Source organism: Alosa alosa, chromosome 6 (genome assembly GCF_017589495.1).
Source record: "Alosa alosa isolate M-15738 ecotype Scorff River chromosome 6, AALO_Geno_1.1, whole genome shotgun sequence".
NCBI lineage: Eukaryota > Metazoa > Chordata > Actinopteri > Clupeiformes > Clupeidae > Alosa > Alosa alosa.
This window is the reverse complement of record NC_063194.1, coordinates 8,180,858-8,203,907: the sequence shown is the minus strand read 5'-3', so window position 1 is coordinate 8,203,907 and position 23,050 is coordinate 8,180,858. Positions and strand designations below refer to the sequence as shown.

General features: G+C 43.9%; 1 protein-coding gene across 3 annotated transcripts; it reads left to right on the top strand.

Moving 5' to 3' along the window:
• Nucleotides 1–20,660, top strand: traf7 (TNF receptor-associated factor 7). 3 transcript variants are annotated; one of them, XM_048245718.1, is made up of 21 exons: nt 1–87; nt 2,463–2,637; nt 2,957–3,014; nt 4,776–4,864; nt 5,819–5,935; nt 6,237–6,329; nt 6,725–6,758; nt 7,067–7,250; nt 7,449–7,583; nt 8,176–8,393; nt 8,847–8,920; nt 9,136–9,184; nt 9,300–9,427; nt 9,740–9,822; nt 9,962–10,001; nt 10,171–10,287; nt 11,231–11,353; nt 15,438–15,557; nt 16,530–16,661; nt 17,227–17,346; nt 18,023–20,660. In XM_048245718.1, exons 2-21 carry the CDS (start codon nt 2,500–2,502, stop codon nt 18,035–18,037), a joined length of 2,067 nt encoding a protein of 688 aa, XP_048101675.1. In that variant the 5' UTR covers nt 1–87; nt 2,463–2,499; the 3' UTR covers nt 18,038–20,660. The 3 variants fall into 3 exon arrangements, with proteins under 3 accessions (XP_048101675.1, XP_048101676.1, XP_048101678.1); XM_048245719.1 differs by lacking the exon at nt 1–87 and adding an exon at nt 113–549; XM_048245721.1 differs by lacking the exon at nt 1–87 and adding an exon at nt 2,260–2,375.
• The last annotated feature ends 2,390 nt before the right edge of the window (nt 20,661–23,050 follow it).

The window sequence follows — 23,050 nt, the reverse complement described above, 5'->3', positions numbered from 1 at the left end:
CTCACAGAAGTCCGGGTTTGTTGTTTGAGGAGTGTGGTAGAGAGGAAGATGAGAATTTCATCTGCAGATTGTGGTGTAGCATCAATGGTGAGATTTTTTCCCCTCCATGATCGTTACCGATATTTCGATTTGCTATGATTTTACTGCAATGTAAAATGGTTATTATGTTACGCCAAGTGTTTCAATACGGATTGCCCAATAATTGGGCTCTAAACCGTTTGTGCAATTTATCTAGAGCTAGTTTGCGATAGCAGGGTAACGTTAACGTTAGCTTTATGGCAACGTGAACTACCATTAAGACTAGCAGTGTGCTAGCAGTGTGCCATTCTTACCGATTTGTACATTGTAGTTTGTATGTAAAACAGACAGCAAAGACATCAAACATGATTGTTATACCGTAGAATGTCATCGTTATGCAAGCTTAGAAACGCATAGTGTAGTCTTGTGTGATTCAGGAAGGATTCCTGTCACGCCATAGCTGATAGTGACTTTTCATCATGTTCGTTGCGCCATCCCTTAATATCAATCAAGAGCCGTGCGGAGATAAAGGTAATACAAGTTGTTCTGTTATATAGTATTGTAGTCAACTATGGAGTTTATTTGCGCAGATGGCCGAATAGAGCATCGGCATTGTTTTTAGACCATGTAACGTCAGCCTGCTAGCTTGCTAGCTTGCCTTGGTATTTGTCAGGAACATGGCTAAGTTACACCAAGTTATTTACCCTACATTTAACGTTACTTACCCTACATTTAACTTAACTTAAACACTCGTAACTGAAGTGTCATATAACCTTGCCTCAGTCTGAAATAATATCACTTCGTATCATGCCACTATTTGATATAACGTTATTGTTTGGCAGTTTGTGTCATCTGGGATATATGTTTACTAGTTTGTTAGCCGAGGAGTCCTTGTTCTAATTAGCCTATCCAATTTTAGTGAATTGGTTAAGATTTACTGTTGTTGATTGTATTGGAACTTTAGGGATCGTTGGTATAGCCTACTTTTTACAGTCTTCTTTTGTTAAACGCATTAGAGATGTAGGGCCTATACATGTTAGATGGATTTGCTCATGTCATGTACAGTGGTTTAGCTCGGTAAAATGTCCCATCAGACCTCTAAGTCCTCCGCCCCCTACTGAAGCGTCTCTGACGGGAATTTGGACAAAAGTAATGACGTAGAAAAAGGATTACATTTCTTGAAGTCTCATTGGTTAAAAGAAACGGCTCCCCAAATGACCTGACCCGCATGCCTTTCTGTTTACATCATTTGGAAGGACTAGTAGAAGTAGATCCTGAACAACTTCAGAAAGAAGCCATCTAATGCGTTTTGTGATATGAAGTTGTTATTTTTATATTATTGTTGGGTAATTCCGACATTTTAAGTGCTTATTGTCGTTTGGGAAATTTAAAAGTCTTTTACAACTTACTGGAGGCCTTTTCAAGCAGTAGTTTAAGAACATGGTGAAAAATATTCTTATTGAGTTAGTATATTGGATGCCATATGCATTTTGGCTACCATTTTGTAAAAAAGTTGTGGGTTTGGCCATGTTAGGAAAGGGTGAGGTTCTTCAGTTTTAAATATCTACATGATCTTGTGGTACATTTCATGCTCAAATAGTTTCTAGGTGTAGTTAGCCGTTTCATTCTCAGTTAGTATAATATAGGGCACTAGTGATTTGTAAGATATTATCATATACAGGCAGTAGGTTATGATTCAGGACACTGGAGTTCTTTTTGGGAAATCTCTCCGTAAAGAACAGCACAAACACCAGGTATCGTCTAAATGAAAATGGCTGGTTATGTACAGGATCTCTCAAAGGGCTCTTTGGTCACACAGTCAATTAAAGATTTCTTGTCTTAGCAGGTGTTTGCCAAGCCCATGGTCCTCATGAGAGTCATATATCAGCATTCCTTTGCAATTTCTTAAATACTCAAGACAGTTTATTTGGCATAGAAAGTTTAATTACTGAGGACAAGTAATGTCAAGGATCCCATCCAAGGAGCAGAGACGTGCAGGGTTTATTTAGATTTAATAGAGTATCAGTGGGGACATTTCCATCATCCTTATATGGAGTCTTTAGTTGCTCCCTTGAAGTCTGCAACTTTACATATGGAAATGCATAACATTTCACAGTAGAGTCTTGGTTTATATACATAAATGTCACATGCATTGTTATGTACATAGAATGTTGACTGATGTACACCGACAGAAGTGTGAAGAATCAATGAAAAAGTCCTCTCGACTTGAATCTGTGAAAACTAGTTCCTGTAAAGTGTTTTCAAGAATGATCATATACTGTAATGAAATGCTGTCCACGCACAGGACATAGCAGGTAGCTCTTCCATGAGTTGTGTTGTGCCACCTGCTGAGTCAGGTAAGATGCTTTTCTCTGGGCCTGTGTTGGTACGTCAGAATGTTTGCGAGTCTGTCTTCCTGACCGTCTGTTTGGGTCATTCTCCAGGCTCCCAAAGCTCAGTTTCCCGAGGCCGCTCTGGATTATGAGCTCGAGTAAGTCGACGCGCTACAATCGATTGTCTGGAGGCGCTGCAGTAGCAGCAGCAGCAGCAACAGCAGCTGCCACCATCGCCAACGTCAACGTCAACGCCAACATTTCCTCCGCCGACAACATCAACGGGGTAAGGAGGCCAAATCGCACCCTCCCTCTTGATCTTGTTGTGGTATTACTGAGTGTTTATAGTGGCAGTAAAAACCAATGGTTTCAGCTACCCAGAGGACAAAGTGTGTGCTTTGAGTAAATTGTAAACTGCTGTGGTCAAAGGTGTCTTCCTGCGCTGATGACTCAGTGTAATGCTTTGATAGTATAGAGTGAAACTACAAAGCAGCACTCTGGGGAGACGATGAACCGCTTGCCATGAATTAAACTTAATTGGTTACCTTACCTCGTTGACTGTCCATGGAACTCAGTGAAAACTTTTCTGTTTTTATGCACAACAGAACAGAATGGAGACTACTTTTGGCCCTACGTTTTCACCCGTTGCCCCGGTTGCAAAAGGTGAGTTCCCCCCCCCTTCCGTGGTATTATACATAAACAATTCACTCATTTGCCCAGTCGGCCCATGGTTTCAAATGATTTGTGTCTGAGTCAGGATTTCCGTTGTCTGGTAATTACCGGACATTGGCCGGAAAAAAAATGAAATGTCCGACAAAATTAAATCTCTCCGGTCAAATTGTCCGATTGAAATTGGCTAATAATCCCGTCCCCTAATGCAATCTGAATTTGAGAATAAGCCTTAATATGTAAGCCTATATTATACGTCTTCTGGCTATGTTTTTAAATGAACAGGCTCTACCGTTTAAAAAGTAAGCTATTAAACAACACGCATAGCCTATGCTGCATTTCAAATAGGAAGACGCGCTTAAAAGCGTCCATGTTAAAAACGAACAAATGAGTGAGGCGGTTCAAACATGGCCAGGCCCAGGCAGACTAGCCTTAAAAGTTTTTTCAGAGGCCAGACGCGATGGATGATGATAAATTGGTAACGTCAAGTGTCGGGCGTATCTGTCGGAATCAGTGATATTGGAAGTGAAGTTGCGGGGGGTGTGGCCGCTCCAAGACACTGTCATTCTCCGTGTACACTGGACATGCAAAGTGTTCTTTACCCAAAGCATACAGTAGGCCTATGCGTTCTCTGTCTATGATCTGCAGGGTTAGGGCCTCCTCGACGAAGGCGATTAGGCCTACTGGTCCATAGATAATTTCTGGCACAATTAAGCGGTATCATTGAACATGGCTGAAAGAAAAGAAACTAAACATTTCCCAGAATAGGAAACATTTCTTAATTTATTGTTATCAAATAAAGAGGCATAGCATTAGGGGGGTAGTGGTGTGAGCGCTCATTCTTGTGTGTGCGCATCTGTGTAAGTTAGCCACCACTGGAGCAGCAACAAACAACGTAGCCTTTTTAAAACAACGAACGAAGCGGACTCTTGCTGTCCATGAAAAGATACTGGCTAGATCTTGTTAAGCATGTTTAAGTTAGGCTAATGAACATGTTGCATTCTATACAGCCTGATTATGTTATTCTTTAAGCTACATAGCCTGTCTCCAGTTTTCCTCAATTTGACTAATTAAGAAGGGATAATAGGATATTTGACCGGCATATCATCAAAATGTTGCCTAATGTCCGGAAAACGAAACCTCTGCCGGTCACTTTGACAGGCACCATTTTTTTCTTGCGGAAACTCTGTTCTGAGTATAATTATTACTATTATACTTTCTGCTGTACTCAACAAAGACAATCTAGTGTAATTAACTGAAACTAGTTTCAAGATGAAGTGGTTTGTTATTCAGTGTTTACAGAGCTATAATAAACAGAAAATTAATCCTATTCTGATGTACCCCCTGTGAAATATTTTTTCAGGCAGCATAAAATGGCAATAGGATGATTATACTAGTCAAGTACCCAGTGAACAGCAGCACTCTGGTGATTCTTGGAACAGGGCACAGCTAGTGGCGGTCATGCAGTGCCGCCTGCCCTCTCGCCCAGGTCAAGGCACAGAGCGCAGATAGCGTGGTGAGCTCAGAGCCCAGAGGACCAGAGCAGGATCAGACGCATCCTGTCCGAGAGCACTTTGCCCGGTCTGGCACGGCCGGCGGCTGCACCTGACTTTAAGAGGATGTGTGCTTGCAGACCTTTAGGGAAGCTCTTCTCTCGGTGACACTGCCTGCCCTATGTTTTCGTTTCCTCACCCTGAAGCGATTCGGCAGAGGGTGTTAAAACATGCTGTCATCTGTGGTGCGCTTATTTTGCAGCGGAGACGTCCAACAATTACAAACAGCACCGCAGGACCCCCTCATCCTCCAGCACTTTGACGTACTCTCCACGTGATGATGATGACATGGTAACCACCAGGCCACCGTGATGCCTTTTCATCTGTCTTTTTCTATCAGAGTATTCGTATTCTGTCCTCACCGAATTTATGCTAGCGTTACAGAATACCATTTACAATTATACAACTTTATGATTTAGAGGTTTGAAACTGTATAGTAATCTAAAATGTGTCCTTATTTAATCTGTTAGTGTGCATAGTGTATGTACGGACAGCTCTCGGCTTGGCTAGCTCCTCCATAGCCGTTAGATCTGCTGAAGCATTAGGCTACTCTGATGTCTGACTGGCACACTGATCAGTGCTGCTGAGAGCTGGCTGGCTAGATGAGACCGGACCAACAGACTCTTGTTATTTGGGGACATTTCTTAAACCATCTGCAACTTTGCATCTGTCTGCCTAGTTTGTGTTTCATGTTTAATATATTACTGCAGACAAATTAATGGTTGGACGTTTCAGTGTCATACTCAATTAACTACAGAGGCCGACACTGTAGAGAGTCTATAACATACAATAAGATGCTGGATAGTTAAATGAGGGACCTTCTTGGCCCTAATTTAAATGATGGGCAAAGTCTAACAAAGTCTAATAACTGTACAAAATCTTTTTTTTAGCATGAGCAAGACCGTAATCACGATGATTATAGGCCAGCTCAAAGTTCTCACACCACATAATGACTTTAGCTCAGGCATTAGACACTGTGCTCATTGACTGATTTTGCACTATACAGTATGTCTACTAGGGCCCTATGAAATATGTTGTGTATGTGAAAGATAATGATTCTGGGTAGTCTGTAGTGAAACCCAAGTAGTTTTGCACTGTTGAGGATGGCACTGGAGCGCGAACAGCACTTGGTGACTTTATGAACGACAGCAGTGTCAGAGCAGCATTGTTGTGTAGTAAGACAACAGAGCAGCTCTGGTGCTGTTCTTGAGTGACCGAGCTAAGCTCTGCCCCCTCCCCCTCCAGCCCCCCATCAGCACACCGCGGCGCTCCGACTCGGCCATCTCTGTCCGCTCCCTGCACTCCGAGTCCAACATGTCCCTCCGCTCCACCTTCTCCCTCCACGAGGAAGAGGAGGACACGGTGAGTCTCTGGCCAGCCGCCCACACTCCTGTGTAGACCTGCACTCTCTGTCCTTTATCATTCTTTCTCTCTCTCTTTCTGTTCTTTCTTTCTTTCGGTCTCTCTCTCTCTCTTGTTTTTTCTTTCTCTCTCTCTCTCTTTCGGTCTTTATCTCTCATTATTCTACTGTCTGTCTCTAACGTAGTGTTTTTAGCTGCCTTCGGTTCTCCACTCTCTTCTTTTTCATTCTGTGTCTTTTTGTATCGTCTCTCCTCCTCTCTTCTCTAATTCATGTGTCCCCCTCTCTCCTTCCTTCCTCCAGGAGCCTCAGGTGTTTGCGGAGCAGCCTTCAGTGAAGCTGTGCTGCCAGCTGTGTTGTAGTGTTTTCAAGGACCCCGTCATCACCACCTGTGGGGTGAGTCAACAGTCAGCTGTTCGCACTCTTTTCTCCCTCCCTCTCTATCTGTCCCCCTCTCTATCTCTCTCTCTGTTGTCTCTCTCTCCCCGGGGGAGCGGGGTGGTCTTGTGGAAGCGACGCTTGTCATGCGTCTGGGATCGGCGCCATCTATTGATTTCCTGTCAGTGCTGTGCTGGGAACGTTCGCCTCATTGACCCATTTACCGTGGCCGGTCCAACGCTGCAACTGCGACTGGAAATGAGCGCTCAATAGGAGCGCCAACTCTGAAAGGTTGCCTTTGCCATTTAACTAACACTCATGTGCCTCATTTTGTCTCTCTCTCTGTTTGTCTCTGTGTGGCCACCCCAATGTGATTCTTCACGACCCCATACCCCTCTCTTCTGGACCTACAGCACACCTTTTGCAGGAGGTGTGCCTTGACTTCAGGTACAACATCATTTTTTTTTGTCATATGTGAGTTGTTAACATTCATTCATGTGATTACATATGTTATGCATATACGCAGTAGCAGTGGCTTGGTCAGGTGAATCCAGTGAATGATGCATTGTGTCTCAATGACAACATACACGCAGGGCTTAGTCAGAGAGGATATGCACGTTTCCTCTTTTTCTGTTTTCACAGAAGTAGCCACAGGTTCTACCTCTGCTATCTTCTCTCTTATAGCGGTCTGAGGTTTTAGTGGATGTTGTCATTTCAGAGTGTTGAAATTGCGCTCTCTCTCTCTCTCTCTTCAGAGAAGTGTCCTGTGGACAACTCCAAGTTGACGGTGGTGGTGAACAACATCGCCGTGGCGGAGCAGATCGGCGAGCTCTTCATCCACTGCAAGTACGGATGTCGCCCGGCGGCGTCCGGCAAGCCCGGTGCCTTTGAAGTGGACCCTCTAGGCTGTCCCTTCACCATCAAGCTCAGCACCAGGAAGTGAGTGTGCTAAAACCTTCCTGACTCAGCTGATTAGTGTGTATGTGTGTGTGCCAGCTGCTGCAGCAGTTGCAGCATATGCTGCCTCCCTTCTATCTTGGAGTTCAGAAGCTTTTAGAGTTTGTTAGTTGTAGTGAACATGTTCTGGTGAATGCATCAGCGGAATGATGGCTTTGTTTTTGTTCTGCCCCATGGTAGAGAGCATGAGGTCAGCTGCGACTATCGGCCGGTGCGTTGCCCTAACAACCCCAGCTGCCCGCCACTGCTCACCATGAACCTGGAGGCTCACCTAAAGGAATGTGAGCACATCAAGTGCCCCCACTCCAAATATGGGTAAGAGTGCTACCATAGCAACCACACTGTACATTTTTATTTTTGTCTCTGCTTCAAGTAATCGCAGGCTGCTGTAGAGTATTGTGTTAAAGCAGTTTGTTTTGTGCCAACTGCCAAGCATTGTTGGACCACACACACACACACACCACACAACACACACTTTGTAATCACACATGGTTCCACAATCATGCTTTGATTTGGCTCTTTGACACAGCAGATTCCAATCCATGAATTTAATATCCAATATGGCTAGCATAAAACATGTTTGAGTAAATAGGTGGCAGTTGCAGAGGCCAGTGGTATTGATTCAGCCTGTAAGTTGGCACAGAACTTAGAATGGAACAGAACTTTGAATAGATTTGTTTATTGGACAAATAACAAACTGACGGAGTTCTCATTTGTCTCCTCATAGCGGTTTATAACTTCATTAATCTGGCTGCGTCTGTGGGGTTTCATGGTGCTTTGAGTGTGCAGAGTCTGATGATGATTGATTGCAGGTCATTAAAAAGTTGGCCAGCGTAGCTGTTGATTAATAGTAGCCTCTCCCGTCTAATCACTAGCCTCTTCTCTGTGGTCCACAATCTCCATCTAGGTGCACCTTCATTGGAAACCAGGACACGTACGAGACCCACCTGGAGGTGTGCAAGTTTGAGGGCCTGAAAGAGTTCCTACAGCAGACAGACGACCGCTTCCACGAGATGCAGGTGACGCTGGCCCAGAAGGACCAGGACATCTCCTTCCTGCGCTCCATGCTGGGCAAGCTGTCTGAGAAGCTAGACCAGCTGGAGAAGAACCTGGAGCTCAAGTTTGGTGAGTGAGCTGATTAGCATTCTTCATTACATTACATTTAGCAGACCCTTTTTGACCAAAGTGACTTACATATGTCAGCTATATTACAAGCGATTACAGTGTCCCCGGAGCAACCAGAGCCTTTCATGGTTCCGGCATGCTAGCCCAGCTCCTTAACCACTACACTACCACCACGTGGTTACTAACGTTGCCATCATTATTCTCCAGTAGACGATTAGCATTCTTCATTGCTAACTTTATACCATCATTGTTATTTAGTATATGTAGTTTCTCTTTGCCGTAGAGTTTTCCACCCCTGCTCTTGGCTCCGAAGTCATTGTGCGAAACCTGGAAGAGTAATTGAACTCTTTTTTTTTTTTTTTTTTTTTTTTTTCAAAACTGTGACCATTTCCAAACTGAGCCAAGGGTTTATTTGCTCTATTGATGCTGATAAGTCATGCTCTCTTCTGGCAGATGTTCTGGATGAGAACCAGAGTAAGCTGAGCGAGGACCTGATGGAGTTCCGCAGAGACGCCTCCATGCTCAACGTGAGTCCCAACTCTTTGCCACGCGCTGCCACTCGCCTTTATACTCACTTGGGACTCACAGCTGTGTTTTCATAATTGTTGTCCAGCTCTTCATTGATGGCAATCATGGGATGCATGCTGTAATTTGCGGACCTGTTTGCTAGGGTTCCTCTGGCTGATTGTTGGTTTGATTCTGCTGCTGATGTTTTTCCTTCTTTCTCTTTTGGCATATGCAGGATGAACTGTCACACATAAATGCCAGGTTGAACATGGGCATCCTAGGATGTAAGTACCACCCTCTCTCTCCACCTCACCATTGTGTATTGTCCACTCTTCTCTGAGACGAAGAGATCTTGAATGTCAATTTGCCAAATGCCATTTGTGCTTCCCTGTCCCACAGCCTATGACCCTCAGCAGATCTTCAAGTGTAAGGGCACGTTTGTGGGGCATCAGGGCCCAGTCTGGTGTCTGTGTGTCTACTCCACGGGAGACCTACTCTTCAGTGGCTCCTCCGACAAAACCATCAAGGTAAATGCTGAGTCATGTTTATTTGTATGACATAAACATGAGTTGTACCAATGTGCTTGTCCAGGCAAATTAACAAAAGTAAAAGAATGATAAAATACAACAAAAATAACGCAACAATAGAGAGGAAAAATACAATAGTCTCTGTTGATGACTTTAGCCAAGTTCCTCACAATTCTCACTGCTTCCTTCCTCCCTCTCTCCTTCTCCCCCCTGTCTCCCTCTCTCTCCTTCTCCCCCCTCCCTCTCTCTCCCCCCCCTCCCTCTCTCTCTCTCCTTCTCCCCCCTGTCTCCCTCTGTGGTTGATGTTGTCAGGTTTGGGACACCTGCACCACATACAAGTGCCAGAAGACTCTGGAGGGTCACGATGGCATTGTGTTGGCATTGTGCATTCAGGGGTAGGTGGTGGACGAATAAACACTTTCACTGTGTAACCCCCCCCTACCCCTATCCTTGGCTGGACAATAGACCCCAGTTTTCCATGGTGCTATCTATGAGTCACACTCATCTTGTTTTCTCTCTCTCACTCTGACACAGGAACCGTCTCTACAGCGGCTCGGCAGACTGCACCATCATTGTAAGAGCAGCAGAACTCTCACTCTGTTTAACACACACACACACATGATCCTTTTTAGTAGCCATGTACTGTGTCACTCTCATTGGTGTTGTTCCTCCCTCTCTCTCTCTCTCTCTCTCTCTCTCTCTCTCTCTCTCTCTCTCTCTCTCTCTCTGTGTGTGTGTGTTAGGTTTGGGACATTCAGACGCTACAGAAAGTAAACACCATTCGGGCTCATGACAACCCTGTCTGCACGTTGGTTTCCTCGCACAACATGCTCTTCAGTGGCTCCCTCAAGGCCATTAAGGTTAGCAACAGCGCGTGCTGGCTACACCTAGGCTCAGTGCTCAGTGTGGGTCGTCATTGTTTTGGCACCGGTGATTTGGAACCCACAAAGTAATTACATTGTCTGTGCCCAAGAAGGTTGTGTTTTTATAAGGGATTGTTGCAGCAAGGAGAAGTCAGACATTTTACAGTTTCTCTGCAAGCAGGAACAGTCTACCTGGAGATTAGTGCCAGTTGAGTTCCTGTAACTAATTAGATGAAGTCACTCTAGCACAAAATTTGCTGTAGGATGATGGTGGAAATATGGCTGTAATGCTCTATGGGGGGGAGTAGTACTTTTTCTTGTCTCTCTCTCTCTCTCTCTCTCTCTCTCTGTGGGGTTTGAAATTTAATTTAGCGGTTGCTGAATGTTGCGCCACCTCACAGCACATGCTGTGCTCCTTGTCGCCATGGCGATGGCGAGTGGAATGGGAGGAGGGGTGCTGTCAGCGGTGATCTCATCTCAGAGGGACTTTCCTGCTCACTCCAAACTCAGTGTTGCACCACTTTCTTATCTCACTGTTGGCCTTCACTGGAAGCATATTCCACCCCCAACTCACCCGTGTGTGTGTGTGTGTGTGTGCGCTGAACTCAATCTGAAAGTGTTTTTCTCTCTGTTTGAGGGGTAATGTGGCCACAGGACTCAAACTGAAAGTGTCCCCACACACACACTGACAGACTTTGAATGAATGTGTGTGACATTCAGACATGGACATCATGGGTGTGCAATATAGTTGGGACAGAACTCAGAACTCTGAAAGTGTTTTTTTCTCTCTCTCTCTGTCCCCTCTCTCTCTGTCCCCCCCTCTTTCTCTGTCCCCCTCTTTCTTTCTCTCTCTCTCTTTCTCTCTCTGCCCCCCCTCTCTCTCTGTCCTCTCTCTCTCTCTCTCTCTCTCTCTCTCTCTCTCTCTCTCTGTGTGACTCAGGTGTGGGATATAGTGGGGACGGAGCTGAAGCTGAAGAAGGAGCTGACTGGCTTGAATCACTGGGTGAGGGCTCTGGTGGCCTCCCAGAACCATCTCTACAGCGGATCCTACCAGACCATCAAGGTCAGAACCTTAACCAGACCACGCCACACCACACCACGCCACGCCACACCCCGTTACAGAGGCAGATGCAGAATGAATACAAATCTCTTCTGTCATGTCTGTTTGCATAGTTGGGGATAATTTCTTAAAATGGGACTATAATGGGTTGTGAGAATGGGAGCTGGTCCTGGAAAGAGAGGAGTCTCTTTCTTTCTGGGTGGTCATGAAGCGAACAGGCAGGAGAGCGAAGGGAAGGGAGTGTCCGTGGATGACTGGGGGAGGGGTGGACACAGAGGCCCCCCTCTTGTCATCTCAAGTTGTCTAATTAAGGCCCCTGGGACACGGAGACAGGAAGCAGACAGAACGCTACTGCCTCTGCCAGCATCAATACGTGTGTGCGTGTGTGTGTGTGTGTGTGTGTGTGTGTGTGTGTGTGTGTGTTTTAGTGAATGTGCGTGTGTGTATGCCAGAGAGAGAGAGAGAGAGACTTTCATCTTCATTCCACTGTTGAACAGAGAAAGGGAGGGAGAGAGCGAGAGAAGGACAGGCGGACACAGTTTTTATTATCTCCTTAGCCTCCCTTACACACACGTGCACACACACATTCATACTCCCGCATGTATGCACTCACATTTTCCCCTTGTACATTCCTTGGTGTGTTTTAAGGGGCGGGACATACATGTAAACTCTCTACATTCTCTCCACTGGCAGAGGAGTGCTGCACTACTGCACTGTTGCCATGGAGATGGAGTTGATGGCTTACAGCTGTGGCTCTGCAGCTCTTAGACATCTTTAGTCTCTCCTTGCACAGCTGATAAGACCACATAGCTGTGTGTGTGTGTGTGTGTGTGTGTGAGAGAGAGAGAGGGTGTGTTAGGCCCCGCTCAAGCAGAGCTCTCTTCATAATGGTTAACAAACACTGGACTGTGTTTACATTCACAGTTTACATTTTAACATCACACACTGCCGTGCCAGGCTGTGCTTATCCTGCAATACATATCTCCACCTCCCCAGTAAGAATGATGGTGCCTGTCAAAGTGGAGGCATACAGTTATGCAACGCCTGTTGCTGCCAGTTAGAGAAAGCACACTCACAAGCGGACTGTGTTGCATGGCTTTTTTTCTTTGCCTATATACAGTACCCTCCAGAATTATTGGCACCTCTGCTAAAGTTGGGGGTAATTCACGGATTGGGATAAATGCAAAGACCAAATTTCCCTCACGGGATCAAAAGAGTATTTATACTTACTTACTAAAGTTGACTGACTTAAAACCGGTATAAAAAAATAATCTGTTGATGATTTATTGTAATCTCACAATGAAAAGAATTAGGAAAATCCAACCTTGAAGGGAAGCAAATTTATTTTGAGAAAAAGGAAAATCTCATAAAGAAATAAATATTTTTTAACTAAAACACGTTGCTCACAGTTAATGGCACCCCTTAAAAAATATTATAAACAAAACCTAACAGAAGCATTTTCCTATCTAATTTCAACTTATTTAGGTTAATCAGAGTGACTTTCTGTGAACTTTCAGAAGTAGTTCATGACCTTCTTTTTCACTATGGTATGAAAATAGTCACACAGAGGCTAAATCCTCTAGTCATTTTTCAACATCGGAAAGACAAGAGAATACACTAAATTTAAATAAAAAAGAAAGTGTGTTGACATTTGTCAGTCAGAGAATGTCTATGACAACTAGGTACTTTAAAAATGCCTATATTTACAGTTAAAACAATTATTAAAATAATATGATGATAGGCAAAACATTCCATAAGAACCACTGTTGGAGAGTTACAGACAAAGGTATCATCTTGGGGTCACCTAGTCCCCAAAAAAATCTTCAAAAGTGGCCTCACTGCTAATAGATTATTTAGAGGGCATGCCAGGTAATTAGTCAATGTAAACAGTAGGAGTTACTGAATGGTACAGTGACTTTGTCTGGTCTATTGTCAGATTAAAATGAAAATTGCGCTCTTTGGCTAGAAACACTTTAGGTGTGTTTGGCATACATAGAAGAATGGCTATACTGAAAAGAACCCCATGCCTAATGAGAATTATGGTGGAGGGGCTGTGCTATTGTGGGGCTGTTTTTATTCCCAAAGGCTTTGGGAATCTAATTAAGGTGCATGGTTTCATCAATACCAAGAAAAACATTTTCAAAGGAAATCTGTCAATCTTTGCCAAGACACTAAAAGTTAGTCATGATTGGATCATTCATCAGGTCAATGAACCAAAACAAATGTCCAGATCAAAACAAATATGGTTTGCTGAACAGTTAGAAAACAGGTTAGAAAAACAGTGGGGTGAGTCAAAGAGGAGAATGCACAAGTGTGGACCTAGGAATCTGGACGATCTGGGGAGATTTTGTAAAGACAAACGGTCTTAAATCCCTTGCTTTGTATTCTCTAACTTTATGGGGTGTCATAGGAGAATAAGACCAGAACAGAACAAGCTGTTTTATTGGCAAATGGAGGCTTAAGAAGGTATTTTTTCATTGTGAGATTACAATAAATCACCAACAGATTATGTTTTATACCGGTTTTTAGTCAACTTTAGCAGAGGTGCCAATAATTCTGGAGGGTACTGTACATACATGAACATGTAAGAGGGCTAGGATTTCATATTTACTTTCATTTGAGTTTTTACAGTGTAGTTAGTATAAATATATGTATCGTGCTTTTTAGTCTTTACCATGTTTGTAGTGGCATAATGAAGCCTAGGGCGACACACCTCGATGTTGACATACTGACTAGTCTTATTAACTTGGAGGGCAGTAAAAAGCTACTCTACTCTAGACACTGTAGACTGAGATATTACATGGAAAAAACAGGGCTTAAATTTCACTGCGGGATTGCGGGTATTGCGCATAATTTGTTCAAGTCCCGCAACTCTAGCCATCATAATGCGAGAAATTCCCGTGATACACTTTTACAGCCTGTCTGATGGCGTTAATATAGCCTAATCATTAAGTGGCGAAGTTGAATTGAACATAGCCTCATGCAGACGCACACACACGGAGAGAGAGAGAGAGAGAGAGAACCACTTTTGCGCTACGCCAAATAGGCTCACGCTTACCATGGCAAACTTTTACATCTGGAAAGAGCTCCTTGGTAACGATCCTGCTAGCTCAGGTCACGTCAACAGAAAGATTGTCTTCGACATGTTAGTTTTTTGAACATTTATTGTATCTAATGACATAGAAAACATAATAATTTGCATACACATACCGCACTATGCACAACTTTTATTCACTAGCGACTATAGCCTAAAACCGGTTGAAGGGGGGCTAATTACTCCATAGAATTACTCTCACGTATTTTCTTAAAGTGACAGGCACTCAATTACACCTACTCATCAGCAATGTGCACTCAATTGGACCTACACACCACATTAAAGATATGCCTAAGTGTTATGGGTTAAACGTCAATATGAGGCATTCAAATGACTAAATATGTTTAGCTACTAGTAATTACTAGTAAAATGCTAAATGCATTATTAAATAAATACACTCTATATGAATTCAAAAATATATGATAGAAACATATCACATAAGCTATCATTTTCAGTGTGTGTTTGTGTGTGTGGAGAGAGTCAAGCAGAATCTAGGATGTCCACTGTTGTGAATGATCCCACTACAGTATATATTACTGATGACGCCAGGGTGGTGGGGCCCCAAAATCAAACACTTTTTTAAAAAAAAAAAAAGTATCGAAGTATTGAAATCGCAATTCTTGACTTGGTATCAGAATCGACCCCCTCCCCCAAATTGTGTAAATCCCCCCTACATGAATAACCTAAGGGGGGAATTCCCCCCCATTTTGAAAAATGAATTTTAAGCCCTGAAAATACAACATGCTCTTTTATCTAAAAAAAAGAATTTAAAAAATACAATTGAACTTGCAGAACCTTTCATAATGGGAACAGGACAATACATTCCCACAACAGATTGCACAGATTGTCTACATGTTTGATGCCTCTGCTGCAGTTGTGAGTGTGCCTAACTAATCTGGCCACTGGAGCGTGCAGTCGCATGAGGCCTGTCTCAGATCTGTGTGTTCTGACACCGTGAGGTCCCCCCTCCCCCCCTTCCTGTCCATCCCCCAGATCTGGGACATTCGCTCCCTGGAGTGTGTCCACGTCCTGCAGACGTCAGGAGGCAGTGTCTACTCCATCGCCGTAACCAATCACCACATTGTGTGTGGCACCTACGAGAACCTCATCCACGTAAGGGACATTTTTGAAATTTTTATATTTTATGCAGTTATCCAGAGCGACATTTTGAAGAGCCACCCCTCGAGCAACTTGGGCTTAAGTGCCTTGCTCAGAATTCCCTAACTGTTATGCCACCAGTCATTTCTTAAAATTAAAGTTTTCATAGTCTTCTGAGGAAACCTCAAATATATGTTCATGAATAAATGCATTCTTGGTCTGTATCAGATGGATTGAGAGTAATGGTTCTTCCTTGTAAACACAATTTTCTTGTTTAGAGTCCACATCCTTGGTCATAAGGCCTTATAGAACTCTAGACTCGATGAACCCTTTTAAGACCAGCAATATTGAGTTGGCCTATAATTGATCTTGCTGGACCTTTTTCTGGCAATGGATTCTTTGTTCTTTTATATACACTCTGAGCAATTTAACTAGATCGTTTGCAACTGGTGAACCTTTGCAGCACGGCCTGTTTGGCTTCACTTGATTCAAACCTGTGTAGCGGCAGCCTCATTAGCCAATGACTCATATATCTAAATGCGTTGGGCCATAAGTACATTGAGCTGGACACTTGCCTAATGCTCCTGTTACATAATGTCTCTCCTCCTCTTGTTTGCTCTTTCTCTCTCTCTCTCTCTCTCTCTCTCTCTCTCTCTCTCTCTCTCTCTCTCTCTCTCTCTCTCTCTCTCTCTCTCTCTCTCTCTCCCTTTCTTCTCTTTCTCTCCCTTTCTTCTCTTTCTCTCTTCCTCTCCTCTCTCTCTCTCTCTCCCCTTTCTTCTCTTTCTCTCTCTTCCTCTCCTCTCTCTCTCTCTCTCCCTTTCTTCTCTTTCTCTCTTCCTCTCCTCTCTCTCTCTCTCTCCCCCTTTCTTCTCTTTCTCTCTTCCTCTCCTCTCTCTCTCTCTCTCTCTCCCCTTTCTTCTCTTTCTCTCCCTTTCTTCTCTTTCTCTCTTTCTCTCTCTCTCTCTCTCTCTCTCTGTTATTGTCTAGGTATGGGACATTGAGTCCAAGGAGCAGGTGCGGACGCTGACAGGCCACGTGGGTACGGTGTACGCCCTGGCCGTCATCTCTACGCCAGACCAGACCAAAGTGTTCAGTGCCTCTTACGACCGCTCCCTCAGGGTCAGTAAGCTCCGGAGCCACCTCTCTAACCATCACACACACACACACACACACACACACGCACGCCAGACCAGACCAAATTTTTCAGTGCCTCTTATGACCGCTCCATCAGGATCGTTGAGCTCCGGAGCCCCCCCCCTTAACCGTCACACACACACACACACACACACACACACACACACCAGACCAGACCAATGTGTTCAGTGTATCTTACGACCGCTCCCTCAGGGTCTCTCAGCTCCCTCCAGAGCTACCTCTCTGACCATCATGCACACACACGCAGTCTTGGCACTAGGATAGAGGCTTGCGGAGTCATTACCCCACTCATGATTGCGCTCACTGAGCGTGGTGGCTCCTAATGTCACCGCTAATGGTATCGGTCCAAGGGGCAGCTGCTAGACATGGGACTGGAAATACAAGCATAAATAGTGCACTGATACAATATGGAGGCTATAATTATTCACTGTCTGTTTTCTTTGCTGTGATTAACTTTTGTGTGTGTGTGTGTGTGTGTGTGTTTTTGTGTGTGTGTGTGTGTGTGTCCTGTCTGCCTGTCTGTCTGTAGGTGTGGAGCATGGACAACATGATCTGCACTCAGACACTGCTGAGGCACCAGGGCAGCGTGACTGCGTTGGCCGTGTCCAGAGGACGCCTCTTCTCAGGCGCTGTGGACAGCACGGTTAAGGTAAGACCCCAGCTCACCAGTAGGGAGCGCTACGAAGAGGTTCACGGTAGTCTATGTAAATGTGAAAACAAGACATCAGGGCAGAGAGAGAATCAAACCGCTCTCACATGGAAGAGAGAGAAAGAGAGAGAGCAAATTCAAAGACCTTTTTTGAAAATGACCATGCCAGTTTCTCCTTTGCCTAAATGGTGGCTAGATTCGGAGTGAAATTTAGCCCTCTAGCTAACATGCCAGTGTGTCAGGTCAAAGTGAAGCCAATGGATGCATTAGATCGTCGAGTTTATACCGTGGTCTTCATCCTTGCTCTACCTGAGCTTACTACAGCCTCTGAAAGTGAATGAGGCTCAATAGCAGTCACCTGCGATTAATTGGCGGTAATTTTTTTAAAACATTTTTTTTTCTTTTTCAAATTAATGTTGAAGATTAATTCAGTAATGTAGACAGCACTAGTTCTAACACATATTTGTTTCAAACTTTCATTAAACCAGTAGCACAGCTCTTTAGCCAGGTAGATCAAGTGCACAGGCAGGACAGGGCAGGATTTATTTGACTTTCTGAAGCCAGAATTACAATGACACGTTGACATGCTGATCAATTTAACTCTAATCTCAGGTTGAAGCCATGGGCAAGTCATGGTCAAGCCATGTTGAACACCTCCATTCTCTTGTCTTCTCAGGTGTGGACTTGCTAAAGGAGGCCCAGATATTGCTGTATCATGAATGGTTACCAGCAGACAACGGTTCATGTATCTTCAGTCCTGAGCCGAAGTTTTCAAAGTAAACTCCAAAACACACTTTCGATGTACTCTGTTGACGTACAGTGTGATTTTACAGTGACATTTCAGAGAAGACGCAGTTTTTTTTCTGAGCAGGTTTTTAAAAAACACACAAAAAAAACACACCTCCGGGATTCTTCTGATCGCGAGATGAACTTGAACCTGTGGTCCTTTTTGAATGCCAAAAGGATTTCCGTAGGCCGCAGAGGATCATGGGAAGTCTGATTTGTGTTTTTATCGTGGGTACAGCTGAAATGAAGCTGGACTGTTTGCCTTAATCGCATGTTCTGTCAGTGGGCTCTGGGATCGGACTCCACTTTGTCACCAAAACGTCTTTTTAATTATGGATCGACGCCACACCGGAATCATGTCATGTCATAACAATTGTGTTTTTAATGCTTGTAAATAAGTCCTTGCTTTTTTGCTCATGGAAAGAGACATGAATTTTAACCTGGACCTTAAGGAAGAGAGACAGAAAGGGTGAATGACCCTGAAAGACCAAGAAAGCATGGCTTTCAGATGAGTGCTGATCTTTGCAGTGTTCTGTACCTACTGTATGGCTGTACTTCTGTAGGTGTTGGGGGTGGGGTGGGGGATGAGGGCAGAGTCCAGTGCCTGTTCATCATTTGCGGTTGCCATGGCAGTATTCTTCTCAGCCAGCACTCTCTGAGCGGTCATCAGTGCTGTGCAGTGCAGTGCTGTGCGGTACTGCTACTGACTTGTGATGTGGGTGCTGGCTGTGTGATCTGAAATGCAGTTTTGTTTTATTTGTTTATTTTTGATTCATGTGTGCCTGCAACCAACACACTCCCAGTTACCATTTCCCCCTTGACTGTTCCACAATTACTTACACACACACACACACACACGCTCACACACACATATACACGCCGCCCCCTCCCTTTTTGCACCAGTGCACCTAAAGACTTTTTTGCGCTTTGACACACTTGAAACACTTTGATCACCAGGGGTGGGAACCTGATGCCTCTGGAGTCAGAAGTGGACACTCAATTCAATTTGGCCACTCTATGACAATTCAGCTCTGGACTATATCAAAATATCAGTTGGCTTTGTTTGCTTTGATAAGTTGTAAGATAAAACATCAAGCAGTGTAAAATGAATCCCTATCAGAATCTAGAAAAGGGAAAATAATTTGTCACCCAAGTAAGGTACATCGTCTAATGAAAATGAATTGATTGAATTTAGTTATTCACAATTTTCCACATAATGTACTGTAACACTAAAGAGAGGTATTGCACCATGTGTATGGGCCAACTCTCCCTTGTGATCACTGTGTCTGGCTTTCTCCACATGCTAGTATACACCGCTAATGTCTTTTGTGTTTTAGTTCCGAGTGCCAGATAAGCATCTTAAAAGCTTGAGTGCCATTTCTGCTTCTCGGGGGAAGGCCACGCTACTGCTGCTGCTACTGTTTCTTTGAATTCAGCCTTTAAGAACTCGTTTTTTCCCAAGTGCGTTCACTGCATAACCGCCTTTTTCATCACAATACACACACACACACACACACGTAGATGTATATATTGATGTATATGATATTATGCAGTATTTCCATGTCAAAGGTTCTATGGCTTTGCTCACTCTGCACCAGACCGTGTGCCCTCAGCTCTGTCATGGTTTGCCCAAACGGGCAGTGCTGCCAGGCTAGGCGCCTTTTTTTTGTTGTCCCAGAAATGCCATGTGTCTGTCCACTGTAAATCATCAGTATGCAAACCTTTAAGAAAGTTGCAGCAGTAAGGGTTTTGCGGGGGTGGAGGGGACAACTTGTACAGCGCAGCCTGTTGTCAGAGCAGTGTGTGTGTGTGTAATCTCATCAAGCCTCATTGGCAGCTCTGAATTGGCGTCAGATTGCTTTTAATGTAGCGAGAGAGAACGCCACGTTCTCTGTTCAGGAGGTTTGCACTGCTGAGGCAACACGTACACGTGAGGTGGACATGGAGCACCAGGCAACCCTAGGCCTAATGGCAGGGCTGTAGCAGCGGCCTGATGCTGTGATCTATCTGGTGGTGTGGTGGAGGGTTCGATCCTCCGACCCAGGCACTTCCAGATGCCTGAGGCATGACACCAAAGTCTGGGAAGCTCTCGACCAGGCGCAGTGGGGGTTGGTTGGATAGATGGATGGGGATTGGCTTGGCGCTGGGGCAGGGTGAGCAGCACAGCCTTGTATGGGAATGTTGCAAAGTGTACTTGCTCTTGCTGTGCCAATGATGCGATCCAGCCAGGTTCCTTTCTCAGGCCTTGAGCACCACCAGCTCAGTCGGATGGCTCCAGCAGCCTCCTCAGCCCACCCCACTCAGAGGACGGATGGGTGGGGGGTCAGTGTGCTGTGGAGTGGGGAGGGTGGGAGACCTGCTGGGGCTCAGGGTTGGGTTTTCTCTTCTTTAACCACCAGGAAAGAAAAAAATAAAACAAAAGCAGAACATCACTTGTGTAAAGAAATATGACAATAAAATTCAAAACAAATTTGAAAATAAAATCATGCAAGCCTGATTTTACCATTAAAGCATTATACGTTTTTGAAGTGGTGACCTGTGGTTATTTTGACTGCATTTGTTTTCTAAATGGGTTTGTCTTGTCACCTCCCACTCAAGTAGAATAAAATACAACTTGGAAGCCATATAGCTTGCCATTGTGAGCAAACCAGCGCCCCCTAGTGTACCAACAAAGCATTGATTTGTATATCAAATTTAGAGAACACCATCGTAGGCACCACACAGGAAATAGGGCAGTTACGTTGCGGCTGAGGTGTAATTTACTTGCTTAATACTGAATTAAAAACAAGCCGACAACAAGCAACTGCTTAGCTGTTAGGCTTGATGGAAAAACATTACTTTTTAGAAGACCGCTTTTTATGTCTTTGTAGGGATCTTTATACTGTAAACCCCTCAAAAGCGGTAGACATCTAAAAATGTTAATTGCTCTGTTGGGATCTTTATACTACAAACCCTTAGAACATTCCCTCCAGATAGGTTTTTCCACTGTATTAGAGTATAATTAAATACAACACCGCCTACTTCCTCTTAAATTAACTCTGAGGAAAGAGACAGCAAGCAAAGGGTTTGTAAATAACATTTATTTAGAGCAGATGGTCGTTGATGCAGTCACTGCAAGCACACCACTGTTCCCATTGCCAGCCACAGTAGGGATCATACAAGTCAATGGCAGAACGTCAACACAAACGGCCCGCACACAGGAGCAGTGCAGAAAAAAATCTTTTTTTGTTGTACATCTCTGCAAACAGGATAAATTGAAACAGCTTTATTTTTTATTTTCACTAACCAAACAATATCTCTCACCACAACAAGTTTTGACCATTGTTTTCACGATTTTCAACGTTTCCATTCTTTTTTTTCTCATGTTTTCCATCCCTTAGAGGTTGTCTCCAAGGGAACGAGCAAACAAACAAACAAAAATAAGACAATAAGAAATTGACTGAAACTGAGGAATGAATGAACAGACACATTTGTTTTTTTTTTCTTAAAAAAGGGGGATGAGGGTCCACAGTGACAAACATCCATCTATATATATATACACAGGAAAATTGAAGACAGAAGAGCAGTGATGGTTGGATGAACAAGAAAAAATAAAGGCAAAGTCCATTTCATGTTTAGAGCTCAAACCGTAATGAGTGGAGAGCTGGCTTTCCAGGCTCTCACGCCCTTCTCTCAAGCGTAGACCTAGGGTTAGTTGACCCACGTGTGGGAAAAGCGGCCAACGAGCTGACCAGAAATGTCCAAAACAGTTCCTTGCCCTAGTATACACGCACGTATGTACATTATTAATGGACTCCTTATGAGACGACCATTGGAATGAGCACAAATGAAAACACAAAGCAAGGCACGTACATGTTCTCAAAACGTAACATTGCATAATATACAACTTATCATGAAACTACGTGAACATTTGACCACAAATAAAACAAGAAAAAAAGGGAAAAAATATAAAAGTGTTTTCTTGTACAATGTATTTACCTTAGAACACAGGGAAAATCTGACAGTAAAATTCATTTAGTTCATTTCCCCCAAATATCTGCACTCTAAAAGCCTTCAGGTTGCTGCACATAATTATTAAATACTTTCTTTTTTAATTATTAATATATAATTTATGTTTACATAACTTAACATATCACAAACATTCTCTCAGCCTAGCTAACTAGAAAAAAAAAGCATTTCTGGAACTATTGCAAGAATGCTGAGCCATGGAGCAGACCTCTGGAATTTTCCTACGTGGTGGGTTTGTTTTCACTTATTTATTTTTCATGATTTGGAAATGTTTGGCTTGTCTCCTTCCCTCTGGGGTCCTGTTCCTTATTCTAGTCACACACTGATCACCGTAGGAACATCTCTTGGATACTGTGGCAATGGCAATTAAAATAATGAGCTCAGTGATTGTCATGGCAACATCAGAGATGGTTAGCAAAATAATGAGGCCGTTTGAGTGCTCTGCTGACGATGAGATAATGACATTCAGAGACTATGAAAAAGTGTTGAGGTGAAGGAGGGCAGAAGAGAGAGAGACTAAGAAAGAGACAGATCTGTTGATTTTGTCACTCAGGTAACGAAAGGAAATGGTTCAAAAGCTCACCTGAAAAAAGAAGGGAAGAAAGAGGCAGGAGAGAAGAGAAGGGGAAAAAAAGAGACCCAGCAACTCAAGAGTGCTTAGTCTGATGCTGCTCAGACATCAAGTGATCCATCACACTGCTGTCCGTTAGTCTGATGCTGCTCAGACATCAAGTGATCCATCACACTGCTGTCCGTCTGCTCTCAGCGTGCTCCCAAGCGCTCTCGCAGACTCTCACCCACGGTCCATCTCAAATTGAAAACTGCTGCTACTGCAGCCTTGACTGATGGCCTTTCTTATAAATAGGAAAATACAGATAGAAAGAAAGCGAGCATGAGGGACAGGCAAAGA